The 27,328-nt window shown below is 52.4% G+C and overlaps 3 protein-coding genes across 3 annotated transcripts in view; 2 read left to right on the top strand and 1 right to left on the bottom strand.

Annotated features, from left to right (window-relative positions):
- The window catches only part of FBXO42 (F-box protein 42), a 51,981-nt gene extending 48,480 nt beyond the window's left edge, over nucleotides 1-3,501 (bottom strand). Inside the window, exon 1 of the mRNA XM_074848156.1 lies at nucleotides 3,366-3,501. The gene's annotated coding sequence lies outside the window, so the exon portion shown is untranslated. The remainder of the gene's footprint in view (nucleotides 1-3,365) is intronic.
- Nucleotides 743-21,285, top strand: SZRD1 (SUZ RNA binding domain containing 1). The gene is made up of 10 exons (XM_074848199.1): nucleotides 743-1,013; nucleotides 1,960-2,083; nucleotides 2,856-2,956; nucleotides 3,173-3,416; nucleotides 3,641-4,069; nucleotides 4,246-4,372; nucleotides 14,307-14,426; nucleotides 16,488-16,537; nucleotides 17,519-17,773; nucleotides 19,056-21,285. Exons 1-10 carry the CDS (start codon nucleotides 743-745, stop codon nucleotides 19,156-19,158), a joined length of 1,824 nt encoding a protein of 607 aa, XP_074704300.1. The 3' UTR covers nucleotides 19,159-21,285.
- A 762-nt stretch (nucleotides 21,286-22,047) lies between these two features.
- On the top strand, nucleotides 22,048-26,415 carry NECAP2 (NECAP endocytosis associated 2). The gene is made up of 8 exons (XM_074848287.1): nucleotides 22,048-22,197; nucleotides 22,817-22,917; nucleotides 23,022-23,126; nucleotides 23,605-23,686; nucleotides 24,260-24,368; nucleotides 24,757-24,934; nucleotides 25,044-25,122; nucleotides 25,431-26,415. Exons 1-8 carry the CDS (start codon nucleotides 22,091-22,093, stop codon nucleotides 25,477-25,479), a joined length of 810 nt encoding a protein of 269 aa, XP_074704388.1. The 5' UTR covers nucleotides 22,048-22,090; the 3' UTR covers nucleotides 25,480-26,415.
- The last annotated feature ends 913 nt before the right edge of the window (nucleotides 26,416-27,328 follow it).

Raw genomic sequence — 27,328 nt, 5'->3', positions numbered from 1 at the left:
TTCAAAATGAGTCTGAAACATATGAAGAGATACAGCATGTCTGGGCTGCAAATCACTGTCGCCTGAACATTGTTAAGTCACAGATGTTTCAGCAGGTGTTCAGCTAGCAAAGATAAATATTTTAAAATTTTAAAAATTGCCATAGAAATGGGGAAGCGAATACAGTCCACAGCACGGTCTGATGTGAATTAACCAAAGCTCTAGGAGAACATTTGCAGCTCTTGAAATAGCAAGCTCCTGAAGGCAAGAGCCACATTTTCTGCATCTTGATCAACACAAGCCACAATTTTCGATGCGGATGTGTCACCCCGCTCTCCTTTAATCTAAGACACAAGTGAGTTCAAAAGGGATTTTGACCTGAATTTCTAAACTACATCAAAAAGCTGCATTAGCTGTTAATGGCAGCACAGCCCAGATACCTTGATGCATCTCTCAGGGACGTCACGAACTGCAGACAGTCCCACTCAGGTCAGAAAACATACTCCAAAAGGAGCTCTTACCTGGAGAAACACCCATCGAGCATGTTATCAGGGCCACCAGAGTCCTCTTTTCACAGGCTTTTATCTAGATTTGGACCAAATCTGAGCCTAGCGCTGGCTCTAACACCTTTTATAAGTCCTCACAGACATCCTCACAAGATGCTGCATTTCAAAAGCCCAAAGGCTTGAAGCTTATTTACGTTCAACCTTTAGAAAATTTATTAGCGTGAAGCCTGAATCGATGTTTTACAACAAAGCCTGCCATGACTAAATACACAGGGAAGAATAACTTCCCTCAGAGGCGCAGCTCTGTTTACACAGAAAGTGGGAAGCCTTTTCCAGCAGCACTCGCTCACATCCTGTGGAAGTGGCTGGAATTGGCAGCAGGCGACGCAGGCTGCGCTGAAACCCAACGCCTTTTTGAAGCCCTGAAAACAGACCTTTACGAATCACTCGTGTGCTGGGAATGCACAAAGAACAGACCATCCCCATCTTCCTACCCCAAAGCTACAGCTGGTGTCATTCCTGTTAAAGGTGGAGATTAGATACACTAAATGTCCTGAGATTAAGGACAGGACAGTCGAGCACATCCTCACTATCCTTGGGAACAAACACCCCCCTCCAGAAGGTGCCTGATGCAGCAGCTAGCAATACAGGTGACTTGAAATCCCCAAGTTCAACAGCAGCAACAAACCATCCCAATCTTTATACCAACCACAGGCAGGATGGTAACATTTGTTCTGCAGGCGAGATTTCTTCTAGGCCTTCTCCAACAGCTAAACACAGAGAAAATTTGAGTCCCAGAGACTAAAGGCTCTAGTAAACTCAAATTAAATTTTAAAATTACGCATACTGCCCTTAAAAGTCCACGACAGTGCAGGTTTGTAAACCAGAGCAATATTGAAAGTGTACTGTGCCTTTCAAACCCAAGTGCTTCACTTGCCACCATGGAAAAAATGCTGCTCGGGCGGAGTCACCCATCAGTTAAAACACCAGGTAACACAGCAGGAAAAACACGCACAAGCATCTTCGTTATGCGAAAACAACCGCTGGATGCGATTCTGCTTCTGCTAGAAGCATGCAGATACAAAAGCCCTAGTGAACAGGATTGAACCCAATGCAGAAAGAACTGCAATTTTTCCCTCTGAAAGAGAAGCATCATCCTGTCTTGGAAATATCCCAGAATCCTGCCCAGGATCTTGCTCTCTTTCTCCCAATTCTGACACCAGGGAAAGACCAACCACAGGGAAACCTGAGGGACACAACCCAAGGGAAAGCCACCGGTATTCAGCCCTTCTCTGACATGAGCGTAAGGAAAAGGAAGGAGAGATGGTGGTGGGAACACACAGGGCTACGGAAATGAGGCATTAACAGCCAGTCCCTTAACTCTTGAATTAACATCCCGCTCAGAGATTTGGCTCTCTAGAAGGGCCAAGCCTGGGCTGCGACTGCTGCGCTGCGATATAACGCAATTCATTAGGACACTGCGGCATCATCACCAATTTGGGGCTTCACGAGGCCACCGGCGAGGCAGCGGATCAATTCAGGCTTTGGGCTCTGTCGCTGTTGAAGGGCGGGCTGGCTAAAGACATTGTTTCGCCCAGGTTACAAATTTAGGTCAGTGGCATCTCAAGTGTAATTTATTTTAATTGATGTCCCCTTTGGTAAAGGGGATGACTTCCAGCTGCTGACCTGCAGCATGAGCCCGTCTCACCAGTGATAATTAAAGCCATTTTAATACAAACAACATCCCCAGTGATCAACCGGGTTATCTTACAAACAGAAGGCAGTCCCCACGTAACAAACTGATTCACCATACTGCAGACAAGCATTTCAGTTTGCATGAATTCTCTTTTGTTCTTCCTCCGAGCATTAATTAGAGTTTAGATCATTAAGAGCAAGATACCAAGACTCTGCTCCTGCTCTTGTGGCTCCTAAGAAATTCCCTGTCCTATTTGAAAACCCAAACAGGCTTGAAGCAAGACACTTCACCCCGGAGAGGTTTGGGCAGCACCTTGCAGGCAGCATGAGCTAATCCTCCCGCGCAAGACCCGCGCATCAAGACGAGTCCCTGCAGTGTCTGCTCAGACCAGCCCCGTTGTGACAAAAAAATAACAATAAATAAAGCCATTCTCAAGTCACCGACAAGAGATTAGCAGTGAAGACAATGGGGAGTAACACCCCAAACCCTGTTGGGCTGATGAACGCCAAGCTTGCCACACTACTGATTTAACACAACGCTTTCAGGACCAAAACAAATACATATACACACATAAGGTGAGCAGCACCGATCGCAGATGTGAGTTGCGATGTGGATTCACAGAGTTATTTGGAGAATAACTGGAGACTGAGCCTCACCTTTGTTTTTACACGTAGGAGATGTGAGCCTTCAGGGCAGCCACAGCACCCCGCAGCCTCCACACCGCCGGCAGCACCCGTCCCCCCCACCCTAACAACTTATGCCTTGGCGCTGCCCAGTGCCAGCACTGATTTTTGGGGGGAAACCTGGGCTTTGGGGAAGGACAAGTTTTGCCCACCCCCAGCACTAAGGAACACCCGGGGCTGTCTTCACCTTGTCCCCCCGTCCTGGGGCTGCTGCTGCCCTCCGCGGGCAGGGACAAGCAGCCCTCGGGGGGTGGGGGGACAACACCCCGGGGGCTCTGCCCTCAACAGGAACCCCCCCCAAAAAACAGATAAGGGGGGAAAAGAGGAGCTCAACTCCCCCCCTCAAGCCCTCAAACGAGGGGTCCTCTCCAGGCGAGGCCTGTCCCGCCTTAAGGGGCCTGGTGGGCCGGGCCCGCCGCCCCGCTCCCCGGGGAAGGGACGCTGCTCCCCGCCGCTCCCATCCCTCCCCGCCCCGGGAAGCCGCACCGCGGGGCCGCTCACCTGCCGCCGGCCACCGCCCGCCGCGGCTGGGTCAGGCCCTCAGGGCTGCAGGTGCCGGGGCCGCCGCCGCGTCGCCCGGGTGACGGCTCGAACCGGCGCCGCCATCTTCCCTTCCCTCCGCCGCCGCCGCCGCCGCTCCGGCCGCGGCGGAGAACGCACTGCGCACGCGCCGGCCGGCCCCGCGTCACATGATCGCGGAGGAGGCGGGGAGACGGGATCACGTGGCTACACACGCCATGATGGGAAGGTCAATTCTCCCGCCCCCTCCTCCATAGCGCAGAGGCCTTTTTCTGGCCGGAGGAGGCCGCCATGTTTGGAGGGTCAGGCCAGGGGCACGCGCGTCGTCCCGCCGCCATGTTGGAAGAGGCGGGCGGGCGGGCGAGCGAGGCCGCCATGTTGGGGAGGTCGGCTTTGAGGAGAAGGTGGCAGGGCGGCTCCTTCTTCTCCTCCTCGGCCGCCTCGCAGGCCTCGTCCCTTCCCGGGCTCCCCTCCTCAGCTGCTCCCCGGGGAGGCACAGCTGGGGCCCGGGGACCCTCCCTGCCCACAGGCCCAGGGACCCCCTCACCACCTGCCACAGCCCCACTATGTCCCTGCCTCTCCCCCAAGGCCCGGCCACCTCCTGAGGCAGAAATGGCCCAGCAGGGAGAGGAGATGGGACCTGTCCCCGTGCCTGAAGGACAGCGGGTGCCTGTTTCACCACAGAGGTGAGGAAAGGAGGGAGCCCTTGGTGCTGCTGGAGCCCTTCCCCGTGGGGGTACGTACGTCTGGGCACGCCAGGTCTGCGTTTTGGCATGCGGTTGTGCTGCCGAGTTGTGGGGTGACATTATTTCTCTGGGGAAGGGGCAGAGGAAGACACTGCCATCCTCTCTGTCTTCTGCAGACTTGCATCTACGACAGAAGTTGTTGCTCAGCATCCCAGACATGTCCCCTGCCGAATCGGATGCCCCAGATGCCTTGTGGAGGGCTGGGATTACCTGAAAGGCGACTTGGAATTTGTCCACAAGCATGTAAGTAACCCAGCGTCCACCCAGGTGGACATTGGTGGACGTACATGACCATTAAGGTCACATTCCCAAAAGATCTGTGATGCTTCTGCACGGTTTTGTGGGATGCTCGGTCTCAAACAGGGGTGCCATGGCTGGGAATGGGATTTCTTACAGCATGGGCAAAACTGGCAGGATGGAGGGAAACGTCCAAGAATAATGCTACTGGAATGCTGAATAGGCTACGGATTGAGCCAACAATGCTGGGCACTGGCTGCTTGAAACAGGGTTCCTGTTTCCTTCTGGATAAATCACAGAGGATGGATAGGAACAACCTGAGGTTGCTGCACCCTTTCCTCCCATGCACACTGCCCCCGTCAGCCCTGCACCGGGAGACGCTGTCTCCCACCCCTCTGGGATGCCAAAAAATGTTGAAATCCCAGGATATAAATCTCCCCTGAGCACTGTACATCCTGCAAGACCCCACTACCATCTCCGCTTTCAATTAAACAGCCCCCCAAAACTCAGCTGCGAGGGTGTCCGGCAGTTCCCTGCCCAGATTTTGGGTTTGGCAGAGGAGGGGGAGGGCAAACCGCAGTGTTTGTGTCAGGATTTTTTTTAGCGGAGTAATTTTTTTTTTTTTTTTAAGAAGCTGGTCGCCACCTGCCGGCAAGCTGCGGCTCTCGGGTGGGGTGTTTGGGGGAAAGTTTAAGGATTTAAGGGCAGTTTCTGTAACTCCCTGTCTGAACATTTGTTTTTTTTCAGGATGCTGGAAGTGGCATTTAATTTTGCAGTGAGCAAAAGTCAATGCAGCCCTCACCCCAGATACCTTTGTATCACTCAAAACTCAGAGTAATACATTGGTGTGATGAATATTCCGGCTACAAATTGGATAAACCTAATAGATTAGGTTTATTTTTGGGAAATCTAACTGTTTTTAAAAGTTGGAGCTGAAACTGTCCCTCCTGCCCCTCGGGAGAGTAGCTGAGGATTTGAATGAAAGGTGATACAAATTGGGGTAATGGAAGGACACACAGACACCTCGATGCCTGCAGGAGGGATGCATTAATGGACAAGATTTGCTAAAATCAGGGGGGCTGCTTTGGCCAGTAACCCTTAAATTAAGGAAAAATGCCCCCAAACCACCAAGCTGTTGGAGTGTGGAACCGTACGTGCTGCTGAGGCCTTTCACGCGCTGGATCTTGAGGATCAAGCACTGGCTCCATGGTGGGGGGATGAGTGTGCCAGTGTCACACTCACACACACACACACACACACACACACACGTGTGTGCCCCCGAGCCAGCAGTGTGCCCAGGTGGCCAAGATGGCCAATGGCATCCTGGCTTGTATCAGCACTAGCGTGGCCAGCAGGGACAGGGAAGGGATCTCACCCCTGTGCTCAGCACTGGTGAGGCCGCCCCTCGATGAGTGGGTTCAGTTTTGGGCCCCTCACTCCAAAAAGGCCATTGAATGACTCGAGCGTGTCCAGAGAAGGGCAACGGAGCTGGTGCAGGGTCTGGAGCACAGGTCTGATGGGGAGCGGCTGAGGGAACTGGGGGGGTTTAGTCTGGAGAAGAGGAGGCTGAGGGGAGACCTCATGGCCCTCTGCAACTCCCTGAAAGGAGGGTGCAGAGAGGGGGGAGGAGTCTCTTGAGCCAAGGAACCAGCGCCAGGCCAAGAGGGAATGGCCTCAAGCTGCACCAGGGCAGGGTCAGACTGGCTCTTAGGAAGGATTTCTTTGCAGAAGGGGCTGTTGGGCGTTGGAATGGGCTGCCCAGGGCAGGGGGGGAGTCCCCATCCCTGGAGGGGTTGAAGAGTCGGGTTGACCCAGCGCTGAGGGATCTGGTGGAGTTAGGAACGGTCAGTGTGAGGTTCATGGTTGGACTGGAGGATCTTCAAGGTCCCTTCGGACCCAGATGATTCTGTGATTCTGTCTCTGTGGCCGCTCCTCCCAGCCGCCAGGGGGCGCGTGCCCGCCCCGCCGCACGTGGCTGCCCGCTGCGGCGCTCTGCGCATGCGCGCTGTGCTCGGCCGCGCGCCTTCTGCCCGCAGTGCGCAGCCGCGCCGCGCGCGAGCCGGTGGGCGGGGGCGGCGCAGGCGCGCTGCGGGGCGGCGGGCGGCGCGCGCATGCGCGAGGCGCGGGTGGCGGCGGCGGCGGCGGCGGAGGGGAATTAAAATGGAAGATGAGGAGGTCGCCGAGAGCTGGGAGGAGGCGGCCGATAGTGGGGTGAGGGAGGCTGCTTGTGACGGCGCGGACGGGCCGGGAGCGGCGGGGGGAGAGGGGAAGGCGGCGCTGGCGGCGCTTGAAGGAGGTGGTGGGGTGCGGCCGGTGGGGCGGCAAGCTGCGAGCGCCTGCTAGGCCTCTTAAAGGGACCGCGGCCTCTCTCGGCGCGGGGGACTGCAGCCCGGCTCCAGCCCCTCCTGCTTGTCTCCTCTCTATCCCCCGGCGCCGGGGCTGCCGCAGGGAGCCGCTCCCTGCCCGTCCTTCCGCCCCCGTTTTCCACTCGGTCTCCAAACCACTCGGTTTCTCTCCCCGGCCTTATGGGGCTGCGGGCAGGGCGGCAGCGGCTGGTCAGTGCGGGTCGCGGCCGAGCCCGGAACAAAGCTCCTGCTGCCGGGGAGCATGTGGTAGGTGCTGGGAGGATGGCTCGTGCCTTGCTTCCTCTCCTGAGGGGCTCTGACAAAATGTGCCTCTCCAGCGTCACGTTAGCCCTCGCAGGGCCTCTGGAGAGAGGTGGGTGGGCTGCCCCTCGCGGGGTGTAGCGAGGGAGCTGGGGGTGCACATCCAAAGCCCTTTCCCCCCCTTGCTCGACACGAACGTGCTGCTTCGTTAGGACGTAATATGGGGACTCTTAGCATGGCCTAGCGTGGCTTCCAGTGTTGTAGCTGAGGTTCTCGCCTGCTTTTAATAACCGGCTGAATAGCTGAAGTTTTCATCACGTCTCTCATGCTGAGAGACTCTGAAGCACTTCTGCGTGTCGCGCTTGCAAAATAAAATCATTATTTTAGAAGGAGTGTGGGCGGGTGATCTGCGGGGTATTCACAACAGCGCGATGAGAGAAAGGAAACTGTCTGTGCCAGGCGAACTCCTGTTTTAATAAGTTCATCAGGCTCGTTAATGACCAGAGGGCAGAAGGGCTTCATAACAATGACTTGGTGAGAAGACCGAATTTGATTCTGGTCAGGAGATTGTGTTACAGCTGGCCAGAAAGGGGGTAGCAAAATAGAGCCTGTAACTCAATGCCCTCGCCAAGCAGTGTGAGAGGTGCCAGCGGCAGGCTGGCAGCGTAAGCGAAGCGCTCGCCCTCTCCTCTTGCCAATGCTGTGAGACTGCAGTTGTAGGAAGCCTCGTGCTGGGCGGCGAAGTTAATTCCGGCACTTGTTAAATTGTTCCATGAAGGGGCATAGCTTGTGTCTCAGGAGCTGATGATAGCTGTGGCCTTAAGTAATGGTTTAAAATTGTAGGGCTGCTCAAATCCCAGCCATTGGTTGTCTTTCTTCTTTGTCCTTGTACCTTTTAGGTGTTCTTTTAAAGCCCTTAGAAGGAAAAAAATCTCTGTCACCTGTCCTTTCTCATGTCCTTTTGTAGTCCAAGCTGCTGAGAATTTCTGTTCGTCACCTTGGTAGTGCTTTGCCTCTGAGCAGAGATTTCTTGAGGAGCCGCCGCCACACTTGCAGCTGCTTTTGCAGTTGTTGGGGCTTTGGATGTCTGCAAAAGCAGTTGGAGCAACAAGAAAAGTGAGCTGTCTGCGGCAGGAGCTCTTCTTACGTAAGAGAAGAGACAGGAGCTGCCTTATGGCATCTGTTGGGGTTTAGAAAGGTCATTTTCAAACCCTGCCCGGCAGGAAGGAGACCCTCTGCTGCTGCTGGTGGCCGCAGGAAGCTAAAAAATGAGTGGGATGGAGCGGAGGAGATCCCAACATTGCTTTTCATGGACCAAATGGATGCTGGTGCAGTCAGGGGCTGTAGGTTCTCGGTGCTGCTACAGAAATCAAAGCTACCGGAGGTAGGCAGGTTGAGAAAAGAGGAAGAGGGGGCAGGAAGAGGCTCTGCTGCAGAGCAGGCAGTGTGACCGACTCACTTGTTGGCAGTTGAAAGAGATTTCAGGCATGCCTGCTGTTCTCTGCGCCTCAAACCCTGTGGTAGTCATCGGGCAGGGGAGCCTGGCAACTGCCTGAACGAGATGGGTCTTCTGTCGAATGTGAGAGGAAAACTCGTGGACAGGAAAAGCGTATGAGCTGGCCTGGTCCTGTCATCGCAGGGTTTTTTTTGTCTTGAGGAATTCCCTTTATTTTCTTCTTCCACCTATATCTTATTTGGTGTAGGTCTGAGGTAGCATGTGATGGATCCCAGTGTGAAGGTGTCAGACATGACAGCCTTGGTCAGAACTCAAGAGGAATATCCAGTAAAAACGTAAGAGATGCCAAGGAGCAGCTTTAAACCTGTACTCTTCTCCTAATACTTCACACAGTTGAAAACCTGAGTTGTTATTTTTTTTAGACCCTTCAGCAGATCTCTGAGGAAACAGTAGTGGTGTAGCAGGAGATCCATGGTGGGCTTCTGAGATTCATTGCCTGCTTCTCGGTGTGTCATTTTTTTAGTATTCCACCAGCGGGTGTTTGTTAGGACAGAAGGGACATCAGAGTTTCAGTACTGGTCCTTTTTTGTGCGTGTAGGTTTTGGTGTTAGGCTGTGAACTTCTACTTGAGGTCTTAAAGAAGGTGGTTTTCAGCAAGAGGCAGTTGTGGGCTGACCAGAGGTGCCATGGCCTCCCAGTTGTAATGTCGCTTCATTTATCTCTTTGCAGATCTGCCTTCCAAAACCAGCAGCGCCAAAATCTCATTAGGTTGAGGGAAAACCCCCCAAAACCTGATGCAGATCTTCCACTTTGGTTTGGTCAGTCAAGTAGCTGTAAAACAGATCCTCAAGCGCTTTTTTTTTTTTTTTTTTTTGTCTTTAACGTGACTTCTGTTTGTCTTTTAGTGTTCTGTGTCATGAGAATGAGCCAGTGCTTGACAGAATAAGGAGCAGCTCCTTGGGTATGTGCCACCCCCTGAGTGACCATATGCCGGGCAGATGCCCTCTGCTCCGGCAGCTTCACCCACCCCAGGAGTCCTGCAGGCACCACGGTGATAATGCTGGTGCATTAGATCTGTGTTATCTAATTAAATCTTCAAAATGTCTGTGAAATGGGAAGGTTTTGCTTGTCTGTGAGTTACAGATGGAAAATCAAGTGTGTGAATAACAAATGAGTTGTCCAAGTTATGAGTGAGGATCGAAGCGCCAGGCTTCAAAGACCCAGTCTGGGTTAGTAAACACTAATATGACTTAGTGCATGGCTTGTTTTTCTTTTGTGTGGCCTAGCTGGCTTTAGGGAAGAGGGAAATCACAAAGGAGAGGTCTCTTTGTGACACTTAAGTCTATTTACCTGGTTAAACTAGTAATTAAATGTCAGGTGGGAAGCTGGGTCCCAAAACTGGAGTGGAAGCCCCATGTCCAGGGTCACAGGTAATCCTCAGCCCTTAATTGGCACTCTCCAGCTGGATGGATTGCTTATTCCTTCACTAAGTAGAATTTGAGTATATCAGTGTCTTCTTAATTAGTAACTCATTTCAAGTCAGAACCTGTGAAGATAAAACATTAGTCTGGCAAACCAAAATAGTTTTAAAAAAAACCCGATCTCTTTATGTGTCTTGTTTTTCCACTTCAGTTGGCTGATGGACAGTTTGCAGGGCAGTTAGATCCCAGCTGCTGCCTACAGCCTCCTCTCTGGTGCTTAAAACTTCCCCTGCCACAGTCCAGAGTCTAAATCCCTTAGTTAGACTGCGCCTTGCTTCACTGATCGCCAGCAGAACGGGAAGAACCCCCCCGATCATCTGATTACCGGCTGCCTGGGGAGGATGTGAGCAGCTGAACATGTGTGACTGAACTTTGTCCCTCGTGTGGGGACGGGGATTGTCACCTGCCTGTGTCACGGCTCTCGGTGAGAATCGGTCACCTGAGGTTTGCAAAAAACCTCATTTCTGTTGTCTCTAAATTGGTCGGGGTGTGAGTGGCAGAGAGGGCTGCCCGCCTTGGATTTCACCCTCTAGCAAAGGCGGCGCGTTCGCTGGTTATAAAGGTTTTGGCTAGTATTGCTTTTAGCTAGTTGCTAAATATGATCGAAGTACAGAGAAGTCAAAAGGGAAATATTTCAGAGTGTAACACTGTGACCTCCAGTCTGCTAACTACTTGTGCGATCAGAGGACAAATGAACAGGATTTTGGTGTGCGGGAACCAAACCCTGGAGGAAACCCGTGAGGATAACTGCTGATTTTTGATGTCAGAGCTGTAAGGACAGGTTTTGACTTCACAGACCAAAATGCTTTTTGTAAAACTTCTGCTGAATATTTGCTTTAGGTGTTTGTAACTGGGGGCAAAAACTGGGAAATGAAAGTTTCTGTTCATGCTGCTCAGCATTGCTTAGGCAGGGACAGTTTGATGAGGGAAGCGATGTTTGTAGGTTGGGAATGGACAGGTACTTTGACACCGCGAAGTGAGTATTGGTTTTGGGATGCCACGGCAGGTCCTGCGTGGCCCTGCCCGGGTCGCTCGGGAGCAGGCCCTGTTTTGTACCCGCTCTCGCAGACCTCGATGAGCAGCTGGATGTGCTCACTGACCCCACACAGGGACATGGGTGCAGAAGGCAAGGGTGATCATCTGGGTGAAGAGGTGTTTGTGAAACAACACGCTGGCTTTCGCTAGATATTCGCCTCTATTTTTTTTTTTTTCCTAGATTGATAAGGGGTGTAAATATATTCCCAGTATGGATCTCTGAGGAGCGTCTGTGCGACCTGTCTGCCGCAGGAGGTGTGAAAGGTGGGAGGAAGGAGCTGCAGCCCTCCCAAATGCTTTTCCCTCCCTCCGTAACATGTCTGTGCTGGGAAGACCATGTGGCGCCTGCCAGGCTTGTTCCCAAAAATACTCTCGTGTCTTGTTTCTCAATATCCTAGCTGCCGAGAAGTGTTATCTACCTATGGAAGATGTAAACGCCAGCACAGCTTAAAAGCATCTGTGGCTTTCTTGGGTATGGTCCCCTGCCAGGATTTAACATAAGTGGAGTAACCTGGAGAATTAATTAATGGAGCAGTCTGATTCCCAATAGCCTCAGGAATTGGAATGTTCCAGTAATTAATAGAAGATTAATTTATCTTCAGAGGAAAGAAAAAGGTAGCTAATGAGGAGTCAGTTTAGGATTATCTACTTCTGCTCTTACTTGACAGTGTTTTCGGTGAAGCAGTGAGTCAGGTATCTGCAGCTGTACGTTGTTGGGTACCCATGAACAGCTTTGGCAACCTCAGATGTTAATTTTTCCTAAAGAAGAGAATGTTAACCAGGCCTTGAAGTTTATCTCCTGTCATTCAGAAAATGCCAGAGTATCTGATGGTGCTTTTAATAAGCAGATGAGGTTTTGGTTTTAGTGTTAGCATGGGAGGGTGCAACTCTAGTCCAAATTCCCTCTTTCTGGGTTTGATCTTACACATTATTTGAGTTAGTAAAGGTTAGAAGGTTGTGTTCAGGAGTGATCACCAGTAAATACATTAAAGAGTGTGGTTAATGGTTTTCTAGAGGTGCATATTTGAAATGTTATCAGATATCTAGGAGAGCACAGCTTCCTTTATTGGACACTAGCCTGTGCTCTGGCAGGAGGGCTGGTAGGTATCTCCTTGATTTCGGCAAAGTAACCCACTTCTGGAGGTAGAGGGGGAAATATCCTCCTAGCGTAAGGGATGTGTAGTAAGCCCAAGTCTCTGCCTTCCTTCAAACGTTCAGTCGTGGCTGCTCACTAAACTTGAAATGAAAAATAGCCAGCAGTTCTCTGGTTGCTTCTTTCCCTTATCAGCAGAGCTTGGAGTTGCTGTTATTTAGTCTATTTAGAGAGTCTGTGCTGGCAGCGATGGGAAGGATAATTCCTTATACATGTCCAACGCATTGCAGTTATTCCAACAAAGCTCTTTAGACAACAGCTCGGGCTGACTGGCCTCTCTCTGCTTTGCAATATGCTGGAGAGCTGGGTTTGCTTGGGAATGTGCCTACACCCCGTGTGGAGCCGACCTCCAAAGGGGCATCCCTTCCCAAAGGGCACGTTTTTGGGGTGTTGGGGGGGAGCATCTATCTCCAACTCACCAATAACTCCGCAAAATTGTCAGCTGTATCGGTGGGGTTCTCGTTTAGGGTGAGCGAGCGTAGGAGTGGCAGATTTGTGTCTTTGTGTCTAATTGCTCTCCCAGAGGTGTTTTATTGATCCTTCTATGCATTGCTATTTTCCCCAGGCCTAGAGGGTAGGAAGGATGACTGTGATGGGGCTGGAGTTCAGTTTCCATTACGTCCTCATCTACAAATGCAGCTTAAATGTCAAAGAACAGTGTCTTCTTCATGCTGTTTGTTTGGGTCCTTTTTAGTATCTAGACATAATAGCACTAAAAATAGTTTGTGGAGATTCTTTACTAATCTTTGGGGAGGGTGTTTTGAACGGAGGTGTGAGTGAGGCTTAGTTTTTGGTTATATAAATAAGTTTGTTTGGGAAATGAAAGCTAGGAGAGCCTCCTAAGATTAATAACTGGTTTTTGTATGGTGTGACCTGCCCAGCTACTGGGTACGTGCAGCACGATGTCCTCGAATGCCAAGTCTAATTGCCTCTCCTGTGAGCTCGTGCCTTTGGGTTGTTGTAGTGCTTCTGGCACTTGCCCTCTAAGTCAGGCCCTAATTTTATCTCGTTACCCACACAGCTCGGTGACAATGTGACATAGCAGTGGAAAGGGAATGACATCAGCAGACAAACAGATTGGTGGAAAGCAGCCGCAGGGATTTTTTCTTTTATTAAGAATAAGCCCTGTCAAGGTGTTTCTGCTTCTTGAGCTTGTAAATTCATGCAGCGTGATCCCCGTCACGAACTGCTAGCTGTGTGAGGCTGCTGATGTCTTGGGTTGTTTTTGCAGGGTGATTAAGGGCTGCCCATTTGAATTGGGAATGCTCCCCGTGTTCAAACACCTCCATACCTACAATTCCAGCCATAGTAGTCTTAAACCCCAAGAGTCTTTAAGCAGTTCCTGTGGCTTTTGCTGAGAAAAGATGGGGTCAATCCCTGCATTTAAAAGAAAACACATCAGGAGGTGTGTGTGAGGCGGGGAGCTGCTTTTTTTACACTTAGCCATCCACTTTGAACACAGAGGAAGACTTTTTCTCCCCAAGAGTTCAGTGGATATCTGGAGACAGCTGGAATCCTCTCAGCAGTGCTGGGAACGATGAGGATCGTGTAAGACTAACAGTTGTTTGGATGGAGTGAGAGTGATACGTGTATATTTGGTGGGGATGATTGTTTTATACTATTCTGCCAGGATTTCTACGTGTGGAGGAAGTCTCTTGTTTTGGAGAGTACACAGTGGTTCTAACAGCTGCTGATGTTATAACTTAGAGGATATTTTAGCTGCCTGTTACTCTGCTTCTTAGTGAGGAGCTCCCCAGGCGCGGGGCAACTGTTGAACCTGCGTGTGGTGGATATGAACCAGGACCATGCGCATTCGCTTAGCGACTGCTGGCAAGGGAGGGATAAGAGGCAAAAATACCAAGTATTTTGCAAAAAGTGGTCTGCACGGGAGTAGCAAGGAGTGAAACGGAGACTTTAAAGGGCTCGTTTGGAGAGGGGTGTCACGATGGCAGGTTTTTGAGGGATTCCTTGGAATAAGTTTGCGTGAGAGCAAATTTAAGAGCTATAGTGTTTTGTTGTTTTTTTTTTTTTTTTTTTTTTTCTGGGAGGGGAAGTTGTGGGTTCTGGCGACAGAGGATGCAGTCAGAGGAAGTCCGGCGCGTGTGAGGGTATGAAGAGCTGTCCAGCCATGCTCGGGGTCAGTGTGACAGTCGCATTAATCAGAGCGTTTTTCAGATGCTGAGGTCGAACTGACGCTTTGCAATTACAGGATCCTGTAGTCCGATGTACGGACCGCGACTTTAGCCCCAGGACTGACCTGCAAAGCCACCAGGAATGCAGAAATGTGGCTTTTGTCAAAGCCATCTCTCCTCTGCCAGGAAGGAGAGAGGTGAGAGCAGAACGGAGCCTTCCTCGTGGCTACCGTGTGGCTTGCCATATTTTTGTGCCCCAGAGTCCTCACCGTGGGCGGTAGCGCTCGTCTGCCCTAGTTGAGTGGTTCAGCGCTGTGGCTCTGACTCGTAACCGGCTTCGTAGTCGCTGCACGGCGCCGAACGCTAAATGAAATGAGATGATCTCGAGCGTGCTTTCCCCCCGCCTCCGCCCCGTCTTCCTGTCATTCCTCTTCCCCACGCGCTGAAGTATTTAATAAGGGATATTTAAGGAAACTTCCTTCCAATCCACCGCTTCCAGGGGGCCCTGGGGAGGCGTGGTTAACTATTTCAGTTTGAAAAAGTGTTTTAAGGACTCTTCTACAGCAGGATATAACCTCTTCTGGCGCGGTGCGGGCAGATGAGCTCACCCCTTCCCCTTAATTTGACTTTCATTGTTTGCCACCAGCCACTCTACAACATCTCCATCCTTGCTGGGATATCCGTTTCCCTTCTGCCTGTTCCCAGCTGGCTGTTCCTCTGTCTTTGCAGGCAGGAGGCAGCTGATGCACATTTTTTTTCCATCCTCCCGAGCAGCATTGGGATGGGATTTTCCTCCCAGTCCTCTTGAAGAGGAAGGAAACTGCAGGTGCATTTGGCCTCGACGGGAGGCTCTAGCTGTGACCTGGCCTTCAGCTCCATGCTGCGTGAAGCCCCTGGCTGGTTTTGTTCTTACAAATCACAGAGTTCCATAGAAAATTCAATCTCCCACCCACCTTTTGTCTTCCCAAACCAGTTTATAACTATTCCCTTCTAGATGGTGGCTACAGTGGGCTGTTGGCCTGTGTAGCTGTGTGACCAAGAGCAAACACTGTGGTTTGGCATCTTGTAGAGACTTGTGTTCATTCCCTGCTTACTGGGGCATCGGGGAATTGCCGTGCAAACCAGTTTCTTTACCGGGTTGGGCCTGCTGTGGTTTTTGACAGCAGGGTAGGCTCCACTGGCAGCGAGCTTTCAGCGTAGTTAAGCAAACCCGCCTGAAAAGTAGAGCAGCTGCATCCTGCCAGAAGCTTGGAATTTCCTTCAGTATTGCCGGTTATCGGCTGGCAAAACTAGGACACTCACAGGTAGTTTTTTTTTCCTTTTCATTGATGATGAAATAAAACACATCGCTGTTTCATAGGCTCTTTTAATAGCATCAGCAGCCGTGGGAATCTAAAGATATCGGCGAGGTTGGGGAAGGTTACCTAAAGAGAGAGACTGAGGCTGAAAGCTGACTTTATTTTTCTGTTTAGCAAGGCGTCTCTGCGTAATTGCTCCAATTGCAAAACATAAACACCTTTGCTAAGGTAGATGCAAGCCTTGGACAGAAGTTGACATGCTTAAAGCCGCGCTCTGTTGGCATTCAGGGGTGATTAATACGTCTTTCCGCCGATTGATGACTCGGCAGCGGTGTTGCAAAGGGAAGGAGAGGTGCAATAAGGCTCTGCTCTGCTCCGACGAGTCCTTGGGTGCATGTCGGGCAGGGCAGGGACTTTTTTGTGAAGGAGGGTTATTGCAGCAAGCAGCAGGAATGCGGCCCTGCCGGCTAGTCCTCCGAATGGCTGCAGGCTCTGGGGCTGAGCTGCCCCACTGAAATCAAGCGTGTAGGCTGATGCGGATCGCCCCAGCCGACGGCTGCTGCTGCTTCTCTGCCCGAGAGGTTTGGCGCCGGTTCCTGCTCGGATCTGGGAATACCTTGCTGCGTATTCCCGTGGCTCTTTACCCTTAATAGAGCTTTCTTGCCAGATGAAGTCCTTAAAATGAAAGATGAGTGCCTTGCAGCTGCCCTCTCACCACGATACGCAAAATCCACAGCCTGCTGTAGGTGTATTAATGGCTACGTAGAATAGACGTGGTGGCTTTGCTTTTCTCTGCCTCTTGATTTGCAAGTCATCCTCAGATGGAGACGCGTGCTCTCTCTGCCCCCTTTATAGTGTCGCTGTGCGGAAGAGTGAAATTAAACGTGTGTGCAGACAGGCTCAAACTCCAGTCTCCAAGACGAGCCTTCAGGTTTTTATTTTTATCTCCTTCCTTTCTAGGAAATAGACAGACGGTTGGAAAAGAAGCTGAAGATCACACAGAAGGAAAGGTAACGATGCTGCGTGATTCGGTAAAAAACCCCTTATTTTCCTGAGGTGCTGTTGGACATCCGAAGGCCTGGGGAGTGGGAACAGTGGGGAAACAGCTTCAAACAGAGCAGAGCGCGCTGGGTTTGAGTTCAGAAATAGGGATCTCTGTAATCATGCCACTAGATGGCCCTTTCGATCCGTAGCAGGGTAGCGGAAAGCTTCTTGAGAGTGATTTTATTTCAGAGCCGGGTCTTCCAGACTGGATGTAGCTACAGCTATGGGGAAGCCATTTAAGAAAAAGACACTCAAAGGAAGAAATGGGTGAGTCAGGTAATCCCAACTCATGGCCCTCAATTGGCTTGCCGTGTCTTGCGTCAGTAGGACTTTCTTTTCCTGCTTACTTTGGGTTGGGGTGGGGGTGTGTGATATTCTCTTCTAGCAGAAATATTTCTAATCACTTCGGACAAGTCTTTTGTTGTTGGTTGGGGTTTTTTTTCCCCTTTGATCCTTAGTGGGCCACTTAAAGAATCATGTTATTGCTTCTCTGGGACTTCTGCACAGAGAAGGGATCATAAAAAAATTCAAATGGGTCCAAGGCTGACTCTGAGGAGTGAAATGGCAGGGCTGGAGAGGAAGGCTGGGTATCCTGGTGAGAGGAGCCTTAAAAGTCCTTGTAGGGAGTGGAATCAAGGTGCTTATTACCGATATCTTCAAATAGAAGTGCTAAAACTTTTGCCCGGTGTCTGCTTCCCTTTCCTTCAGTCGAGTTTAAAGATGTCAAACGCAGCAGGGACTGGTTTTCTGTCCCTTACTGAGCTAACCTCCTGCAAACTCGCCTGCCATTCTAGTTTAGGGTTACAAATATAACGAGGTCTTTAATTATTACAGGCTGCCTCTTAATCATGGGAATGACATCTGACTGGGAGGAATTCACATGCAGAGCGAAAAACGTGGTTGCCATAGAAAACCAGTGCCGACCCAATGTTTTTTCTTTTAAACAGTAGAAAGTCAAAATCTCCTCCTAAAGTGCCGATCGTGATTCAGGACGACAGCCTTCCCGCGGGTCCTCCCCCGCAGATCCGCATCTTGAAGAGGCCGACGACCAACGGCGTGCTCAGCAATCCCAACTCCGCCAGCAGACCGGCCTTCCCCGTGAAATCCTTGGCGCAGAGGGAAGCGGAATACGCGGAAGCCAGGAAACGAATATTGGGCAGCGCGAGCCCTGAAGAAGAGCAGGAAAAGCCTGTTCTAGATAGGTGAGGAACCCGTTCTGGATAGGGGGGACGTTCTAGGTAGGCATGGAACCCCGTTCTAGATAGTGGGTTGTGCCACGGCAGCTTTGTCTGCGCTCCTCTCAAACACCTTCCTATCAGAAGGAGGAGGATGAGCTCCTTGAAGAGTGAAGTGAGGCCAGCAAGGAGAAAGGAGAGCTTTGTTAGCAGCAAGGCATCTTAAATCTCAAGTATATGGGAACTGAGGGAAGCACAAGTACCTGATAAGGCCATGAAGGTTATCTTAGACCCTTGGAAGAGCGTGGTGGGGGTATAGAGAGGAGTGCAGGCAACCAGTTATCCTGGTGGGACATACCCTTGTCTTTCCTGAGGCTTTTGACTTAAGGGAGCTGCTGGGTGCAGGTGGGAGAGTCCAGCTTAAGCACTCTTAAACAAATGCAGGTTATTTGAAGGCTCTGTGCTCGCCCTTTTACTTGCAGCATGGTTCTTGCCTACTCTTTGGGAAGAAATGAAGCGCTAGTTCAATTTTTAGTCGTGTTCCCCATCCCAGGCAGCGACGTGTGCCGCTTGTCCTGTGGCGATGACTTCCCACTGAGGCGAGTATGGAGGAATATATTATTATTTGGGCCAAGAAGGCCAGTGATATCCTGGCTTGTATCAGCACTAGCGTGGCCAGCAGGGACAGGGAAGGGATCTGACCCCTGTACTCGGCACTGGTGAGGCCGCCCCTCGATGAGTGGGTTCAGTTTTGGGCCCCTCACTCCAAAAAGGCCATTGAATGACTCGAGCGTGTCCAGAGAAGGGCAACGGAGCTGGTGCAGGGTCTGGAGCACAGGTCTGATGGGGAGCGGCTGAGGGAACTGGGGGGGTTTAGTCTGGAGAAGAGGAGGATGAGGGGAGACCTCATGGCCCTCTACAGCTGTCGGAAAGGAGGGTGCAGAGACGGGGGATGAGTCTCTTTAACCAAGTAACAAGCGATAGGACAAGAGGGAATGGCCTCAAGCTGCGCCAGGGCAGGGTCAGACTGGCTCTTAGGAAGGATTTCTTTGCAGAAGGGGTTGTTGGGCGTTGGAATGGGCTGCCCAGGGCAGGGGGGGAGTCCCCATCCCTGGAGGGGTTGAAGAGTCGGGTTGACCCAGCGCTGAGGGATCTGGTGGAGTTGGGAACGGTCAGTGTGAGGTGAATGGTTGGACTGGAGGAGCTTCAAGGGCTTTTCCAACCCAGATGATTCTGTGAATATTAGTTGAAGGTGCCCAGTGTTACGCAGCCGTGTTGCCTCCGCCTCTGATCTCCTTTCTCGTTGCAGGCCGCCGAGGATCTCGCAGCCGGAAGACACCAGACAGCCCAATAATGTGATCAGACAACCCCTGGGTCCCGATGGCTCACAAGGCTTCAAACAACGCAGATAAACGCGGGCGAGAGATGCTGCTGCGGACGGCAGGGTCCGCCGCCACGGGTCGCACTGCCGTGACGGACAAACGGACTTGAGCAAAGGGAACTACCTGGTTTATTTGCACTGTGATCCCCTTTGCTCTGCCCACTGTGACCTTCAACCCCACGCACTGTGACCTCCCCTCTCCACCCACTGTGACCGGCAAACCGAGAAGGGCTGTCCCCAAGTCGCTGTCAAAGGAAAGGGGACAACGAGGGAGGGGAGGGGTGTAAAGGACTCGGACGGGTGCAGGGAGTCGTGTGTGTGCCACTTGGGTTGAAGCTAGCGCCAGCAATAACGTTTGTTGTACTCATAACCTGGCATTTAAGGAAAAAAAAAAAAATATGGGAAGCCTCCCCAGACACGCATGTTGTCCTCATCACTTTAAGAGCAAGTTCTGTTTCAAAGGATCTCTTTTATTTTATTTTTTTCTTGTTTGTTTTCTGTATATCAGCTCAACGGAGTGCATGGGAAGGGTTTTAACTGTTTGTTTTAATTGAGAGAGGTAGTTACGTGTTTGAAAAGGAGTGTCAATGAATTTCTGCGACTTTAATGGCTCGGGTTTGGCAAACTCTTGTTTCTCGTTCTCTATTTCTACCGCTGCCAAGCATGTGGAAGCGGACTCCCTCATACCTGGCCTTTCTGATCGCCTTGGGAGCTGGCGGAGTCCGATGACCTCGTTTACGTTTTGCACCTGTTAAAGCTTGGCTAGTATTTTCTGCTGGCTTGGAGGAAAAGCTTAAAATACATCCTTTTTTTTTTTTCTTTTTTTGTTTTCTTTTTTGTATTTGGGGAGAAGGGAATGTAGACCGATCCCGTGAAAATGCTTGCTGCCCGGCCGCCGTTCGCGGCAGAGAGCGCCAGGTGGCGAAGAACTAGGGCTGCGTCGTGAGGAGGAGAACAGCCGGCGCCGCTCCGCTCCGTGAAATAAATAGGTGGCGAGGAGCCCTGCTCCATACGGCCTGCGCTCGTCAGGTGGCTGGCCTAACGACGGGGAGCGCGGGATGTCCCGAGGGTCCGAACCCGAGTGGCGGCTTAATGATGGAGCAAAGGCTCTAGTCGATCTCTTGGTCATGGTACGAGCTGCGTTTGCCTCTGGAAATCAGAGATGTCGGGAACAAAACCAGCGTTGGATAAAGTCTGGATGATTCCTCCTGTCTTCCTGGTGGCAGCTGACTCCGCACGAGGCTTCAGGGAAGGGATTTTTCCTCCTCCGGCTCCCGGGAAGAGGACAGGGAGAGGCTGGTGGGCCGCAGGAATGCGGGTGTTCCCCTCTGGACGAAGCTGACCTACCTTAATATTGCTTAATATCGAGGGATTAGATGAACACTAAATGCTCTTCTTGGAGGGGATGGTACCTAGAAAACCATTTCTGGTTCTCAGCGGATTATTCTGTACGGGTGCAACCTTCCCTGCCACTTTGTGCTCAGTAGGTTCAAGGGTAAACGAGCAAATCTTCTATGTGAAGGGAAGTGACCGTACAAAAAGACGTGTATGGAAATACGGCTTAAAAAAAAAAAATCAAACGGTAAAATAAACCTACCTGTGTTTAAAAAGAATCCGCTAGAGCGTTAATTAGCTGATTAAAGCACCAAGGACGGTGGCGAGGTGGCGGGCATTGTTCCTGGGCGTCCCCAACTGCTGGAGCTGTTTTTTGGGGGGATGTCTTATATTTTATTCCCCCCCCCCCCCCCCCCAGCTGGTGGTCAGGATGAGTCCCCAGGAGAGAGCGGGAGGGGAAAAGGATGTCAGCAATAACCGTAGTCACCGCGCCTTTCCTTAATTATTACTAAAAATAGCTTTTAATGGCCAAAAAAACCCCAAATCCACCCGGTTCCTGGTGTAGTTGACCAGTGTTAAAATGGCCGCCGCCTCCGGCACCAAAATCTCCGGTTTAGGCACTGAAATCTCCCGGCTCCTCCGTCCCGGTGACCAGGATACGTCCCGCCCGCGGGCAGGGTTTGGCGGCGTTCCTGCGGGAAGCCCCTTCGTCCTGGGAAGGTGGAGGATAAACACGATACCGCGTGTTTTCACCCCAAAATGTGCGCTGAAGAGAAAACTGTTTTATAAATTGTATTTTAAATAAATGTCTTTAAACTTTTAACGACTTACTTTTTCTCCTTTATCCCTGTCTCTCGCAGGGGCTGCTGCAGGAAGGATGTTTCGGTGGCAGCTTAAGCTCCCAGCACGAGTAGATGCTTAAAAATGCGTCAGGAAGGTAAAATCTGGGAGCGTTCGGCCATAATTGGGCCGGTATTAACCCGAAAAGGGGAAATTTTGCCCCGTTTTTAGGCTCATTTTGGAGATGTGGTCCAAGGAGGGGGGGACATAGCAGTGCTCGGAGGGAAGATGTAGTTTCCAAACCCAGGTGTGAACTGGGACTGTGCTGCTTCTTGCCGTGGAGGGTATAGAAGTGATTTTTATTTATTTTATTTATTTTTTTGCGTTGTGCTGGTCTCCCTGCTCGGGCGGTGTGCTCAGTAACCATCAGAGAAGGTGGGCGCAGGCTGAAGGACTGCCTCTGGCTGGAGAGGGCTCAGGGTGCGCTGGCAGCTCCCACAAGCCCTGACTCCCTTTTAATTCTGTGAAATCGGGAAAAAATCTGACTTTTAGTGAGTTGGGGAGGAACGGTGCCGCAGCAGCGCACCCGCCTGGCAGTGTGCCTTGACAGGGCCGGGCTGGGAGCTGGCCGCAACCGGGCGCTGTGCAGCCGCTCCCCGCGCCCGCGTACTGGTTCCCAGTTCCAGCAGCCCGCTGGGACCAGTTCCCCGCTCCTCCTCCTGCCTGCAGTGGAGCCTCCCGCCCGCCAGGGGGCGCTCCCCTCCCGCGGCTCCTCGGTCCCGCCCGGGGAAGGGGGCGCTACCATGGAGGCGGGGGCCCAGAGCGCCGGCGGGCGGAGTTCCGCCGCGATGGCGGCCATGGCAGCGGAGGAGGAGGAGTACGAGGCGGTGCTGTGCGTGAAGCCGGCGGTACACGTCTACCGGGTGCCGCCGCGGGCCTCCAACCGTGGCTACAGGTGGGGTCTGCCCCTGTCCCGCTGTGGGCTGCTTCTGTCCCCTCTTGGGTTGCGTGGCGGCTGTCCCCTCCCTCCCCATAGGGTGTCTGTCCCTCCTGCCGTGGGGGTGTGGGGGGTTCCCTCCCCATGGACCTGGCCCTCGTGAAGTATCTGCCCCCCGTTCCGGTCCCCAGCGGGGGATCTCCATCCCTCCGTGTGTTTTGGGGCTCCTCTCCGTCACTCCTCGGCCTGGACTATCATTAAACGCTAAGGCTGACCTAGCAGAGCCAGGCTGTAGCTAAAGCAGCTCAGCACTTCCAAGAAATTATTTCTGAGCTGGAGATCCGTGGAAAGGGAAGTGAAACCTCTTGTGCAATTCTTGCCTGGACCCTGCTGGGACCTGACGCCTGCGTTTGCAGGGGGCCGGCTGCCTTGGGGTGAGACACGTTGTGATGAATCTACCTCCTTCTGCAGCAAGCGCGGGTGCAAGCGCGTTCTTGTGCCGCTTTGGTACCGTTAAGGAGGAGAATCAAGCAGACGAGCTCCGTGATGCATTAGGGGGGCATTAAAATAGGTCGGTGCTGTGGTCTGGGACATGAGAGGCAGCTCAGACATCCGTCGCCATTTCCTCTTTCTTCAGAGCTGCAGAGTGGCAGCTGGACCAGCCGGCGTGGAGCGGCAGGCTGCGGATCACAGCCAAGGGCAAGATCGCTTTCATTAAGCTGGAGGACAAGACCTCGGGTAAGGAGGAAGCAAGGCGACAGCTCCGTGCCTCTTCGTGGGGAGGAAGATGGCGCAGAGCTGCTACATCTTGGTGTTAACCCGCCCCCGTTTCCCTTTTTCAGGAGAGCTTTTTGCCCAGGCGCCGGTGGAGCAGTTCCCTGGCATCGCCGTGGAGAGCGTGACGGACTCCAGCAGATATTTCGTCATCCGGATCGAAGATGGGAACGGTACGTTACAGTCCACAAGGGACAGGTTGGGGGAATCGCCCCAGAAAGTCTTCAGTGCCCTTGCTGCTCGTATTTATGAAGGATTCCTGCTTTCAAGGGCTAAATATTCCCTGCGTACAGTGGCAAAGGGATGAATTCTCTCGCTCCCACACACCAGCCGCGCTCTGTCCTTCACCGGGAATAAAAACAGTTTAACCTTGCTGCTCGGTGTTAGCGTGAGGACGCCTCTCTGTGCAGGATTGTTGCCATGATGCCAACCTCTGCTTTGACTTGTTTACATTAATTTAAAAAACTGGTTTTACTAAGCCTGTACGTGCAACCAACAAGCCAAAGATATCTCCAGTCCCGTATCTCAGTCTCGGGAGTCCCGGTGCCAGCTGGAGGAGGCGGCAGGCACGAGGGTGTGTGGGAAGGGCTCTCCCCTCCCTCTTCCTCTGCTGCTTTGTGATTCCCGCCCTTACTCTTCCTCCTTCCTCAGGCCGACGTGCTTTCATCGGAGTTGGCTTTGTTGACCGTGGGGATGCTTTTGACTTCAACGTGGCTCTCCAAGACCATTTTAAGTGAGTTCGTGCCTTGCCCTGCGTCCTCTCAGCTTGACTTTTTTTTGCGGATGTCTGCCAGAAATGCTGGGGGAGAGGAAGCTGTGAGCTCCTGTCGCGCTTGAGCGGGCAAGCGTAGTGTAAAGAGGTGAAAACGCCTGTTCCTCTGCGCAGCCTTTGTGCAGGCAGCTCTCCCTCTCTCAAATATTTTCCAGTCTGTATTAGCAGAGTCCCAAACTGGGCTTCCCAGTCCAAAACTGGGCAAATTTCCTAATTCCTTTCCTCCTCTTTGTGTGCCACCAGTAAGAGGCTGCTCCTGAGGGACTGGGATGCTGCTCCAACTGCTGGCAGGTGGTGGGGCTGTGGGGAGGATGGGATGTGCTGCTGGCTGGAGGGTTGGTGCAGCTCGAGCCCTGACAGCCACTGGTAGGAATCATTCCTGGCACATTGCTCTGGCAGACAAGGTCTCGGATCACATCCAGCACCTTTAAAGAGCTGCTGCCAGGCAGAGGGGATGATCCTGGGCAGGATTTGTCCGGGAGAGCCTCAGACTGGTTGTTCATGTGCCCTTTTCTGCTTATTTCCTTCCTGCAGGTGGGTGAGGCAGCAGAGCGAGCTGGCCAAACAGGCTGAGAACCCCGATCAGGGACCCAAACTGGATCTGGGCTTCAAGGAGGGACAAACCATCAAACTCAACATTGCGGTGAGGAGCTTTTCCGGCTAAATCCACCCCCAACCTTTCCTTTGGGATGGCACAAGAGGGAGCGGTGGCTTCACCCCGAAATCCCTGTGCAGGAGGAAGCCCAGAGCAGAGCCCTTTGTGATAACGCTGCGCGCAGTGGTTTGCAGAGGGGTTGTGTTATGGTTCTCGGCTACAGAACCACGTCTGTGGGTTCGTGGTGGGGATTTGTGGGTTGAAAACCATCCTTGGTTTGAGCACTTCTGCTGCACCAGCTGTGCGATGTCACCGTGCAGCCACGTTTTCCCCCAGGATAAAGCAATTTGGCTTTGTGCGAGCTGCGGCTGGGAGAAATTGCGCTCCGGCTCTGCATTTAAACTGGCACCACCCAAGTTTCCCTCTCTTCTTTCAGAATATGAAGAAAAAGGAAGGAACAGCGGGGAACACCAGACCACGTCCCGCAGGTCCTGGGGGCCTGAGCTTGCTCCCACCACCTCCCGGAGGAAAATCTTCTGCTCCGGTTTGTCCTTCCGGAGAGCGGCCGTCATCGCTCTCCGCGCCCGCCCAGCTCCCGGGCACCCCCATCACAGGTCCGTGGTCGTGCAGTGACAGCTGTGAAGCTCTTTAGACTCCCATAAGAGTGGGAAATAACTCCTGGTGTTTGTTTTCTCTCTTTCTGACTTTCCTGGCCACCGACAGACTCCCTCTTGTCCTGGCCGCAGCCCGCTGCTGCTCCCGCTGCCGCCGATGTCTGGGGAGACTTTGCCAAAGCTTCAGGGTGAGGCCGTGTGGGGGTTTGTGGGTGATCCAAATCCTACTTGTTTTGCTGAAAACCCGTTTGGGATTTAAAAGGGGCTCTGAACAGCACGTGTTGCAAATTCCCCGAGTTCAGTGCAGGTCTGTGGGTGCTGCCTTCCTCTTCCTCGCAGTGCCATGCCCCATCTTCCCCCGCTGCTCTGTGCAGTGGGGAGAGTTTTGAGGTGACCCCAGAGGACCCGTTTCTGGCTCCCCAGCTCCCTTCCCACATGCCACAGTCCCTTTTGATGTCTAAAATCAATTTTTCCCCCTCTTTTTCTCTCTTTCCAGATCAGCTTCTAACCAGACTCAGGCAAACGCAGGCTGGGTTCAGTTCTGATCCGGGCCCCTCGTCCGCTTTTCCCTGCGCGGGTGCTGGAATCATCGCGATTCCTTCAGGACCAAAACTGGGGCTTCAGGACACCCCGCTCGTGCCCTTAAATCCCCGGCATCGAAATGCTGAAATAAGTGCCAGAGAGCGAAAGAACGCGTGCCTTAAAACACTCCACACCAGCACCCTCCCCATCGGGGGCCTTTTATTTTCTGCCTGGATCGCAGCAAACCTCTGAGGCTTCTCCTTTCCACAAAAAAAAGCCGTTGGCTTCGGCGCCTCTCCTTGATAGCGAGAGGGCGAGCGAGTGCTCGGAGCAGGAGGACTCTCGCTCGCAGCGCTGCCCCAATTAAGGTAATTTTCACTAAGATTCATGCTCTAGAGCCTCCTCGGAGACTTCTCCACTTTCTCCTCACATGGATCAATCCTTCCCTCGGCGGGGAGCATCCTCCTGGAGTCCTGTGAAATCTGGACCAACGCCCTGCTGAGATGCCAAGCGTCGCCCCAGTTTTTTTCTGAGCGCTTAATTCCGCGCGGCGGGAGCCGGACCGCTGCGTTTTGATGCTGAAATTCCTGATTTCTTGCTCTGGGAAGTTTGGGTTTTTTTCCTCCTCTGTTTTGAAGAGAGATTTTTAGTTCTTTCCGCGGACATTTTATTAAGCGATATATGCAATGAAGGACAGAATGGAGTCGGTCTCTTTGACAGAGCTGGCGTTGAGATTCCTCTTTAAACAAATAAATATTTTCTTACCTATTTATATTAAGGCCTTTCGGTGTACAAAGTCCTGCTTACATTTTTTCAGTGCCTTGGATTTTTATCCTTTCTATCTCCGACTTGACGAGCATTTTGGTTTCAGAGCTTAACTGTGCCTGGCAGCGAGCGTGCAAATCCAGGTGAGAGATGTAACACTTCAAAGCAAATAATAAAATGTTTTTGATGCCAAATATGAATTTTTTTTAGCCCCCGGTGTGGGCTTGGAGGGGCTGTAATGAGCTTTTGTGGTTTGCCCTCCTTGCTGGTGTCGAGGAGTGTCAGTCAGCGAAGCACAACAGACGCTTGTTGCTTAGCGCTGGTTTTATGGTTGTGAAGGACTCCGGGAGGGGAAGGTAAGGTAAGAAATGAGGGGAAAAAAGAGGGTTTCTTGCAACCCTAAAGCGAGGGGGGAGCCTCGAGGCAGCTCCCGCTGGCCTGAGGGACCTGAGATGCCCTAAATCCTCGATCCCATCTGCTCGCCCTTGCTCTGTCTTCCCCTCGCCGTTAATCTGTGGCTCTTGGGCAGGAAAAAGAGCCCTTTTTCTTGGGGAAGAGAGCGGCTGGGAGACCCCAACCCTCTCCGGAGGGTGGCTTGGGGTCGGAGCCGCGATTTATTTTGGGGACAGCATGCCTGCACCCCCGGCCACGGGGGGGGGGTTGAGCTCAGCTTGGGGATTTACCAGCTGCTTTCCCTGCCGGGGTGGGGGCAAAAAGTCCTTAATTACCCCAGGGGGGGAAATTTGCTTCCCTGGGGTGACTGCAGAGGCTCCGGCGGAGGGGGGGGCCGCATCCCGGGGAGGGGGGGGGGGTGGTTAATGCCGCTTTGCCCCGTAGCAACGCTGGCACGCTCCACCCCAAGGCTTTTCCTGCCAGAGCAAACCCCTGGGCTTTAATGAGCTTAACGAGGGCCAGGGCTTAACGAAAGGGCTGGCTTACTCTCTCCAAGGAGCTCCTTTCCCTGGTGGGAACCAGCACCATCCTGCCTGGGGGGGGGGACAGCGCAGCAGAGTAAGCACATTTCCACTGATTTGGGGCACGGGGAAGCGCCGGGCACTGCTATTTTTTTATATTTTCCTTTATTTTGCTCATTCCCCTCTCGCCGAG

Source organism: Strix aluco, chromosome 22 (genome assembly GCF_031877795.1).
Source record: "Strix aluco isolate bStrAlu1 chromosome 22, bStrAlu1.hap1, whole genome shotgun sequence".
Taxonomy (NCBI): domain Eukaryota; kingdom Metazoa; phylum Chordata; class Aves; order Strigiformes; family Strigidae; genus Strix; species Strix aluco.
This window is presented reverse-complemented; position numbering and strand designations above follow the sequence as displayed.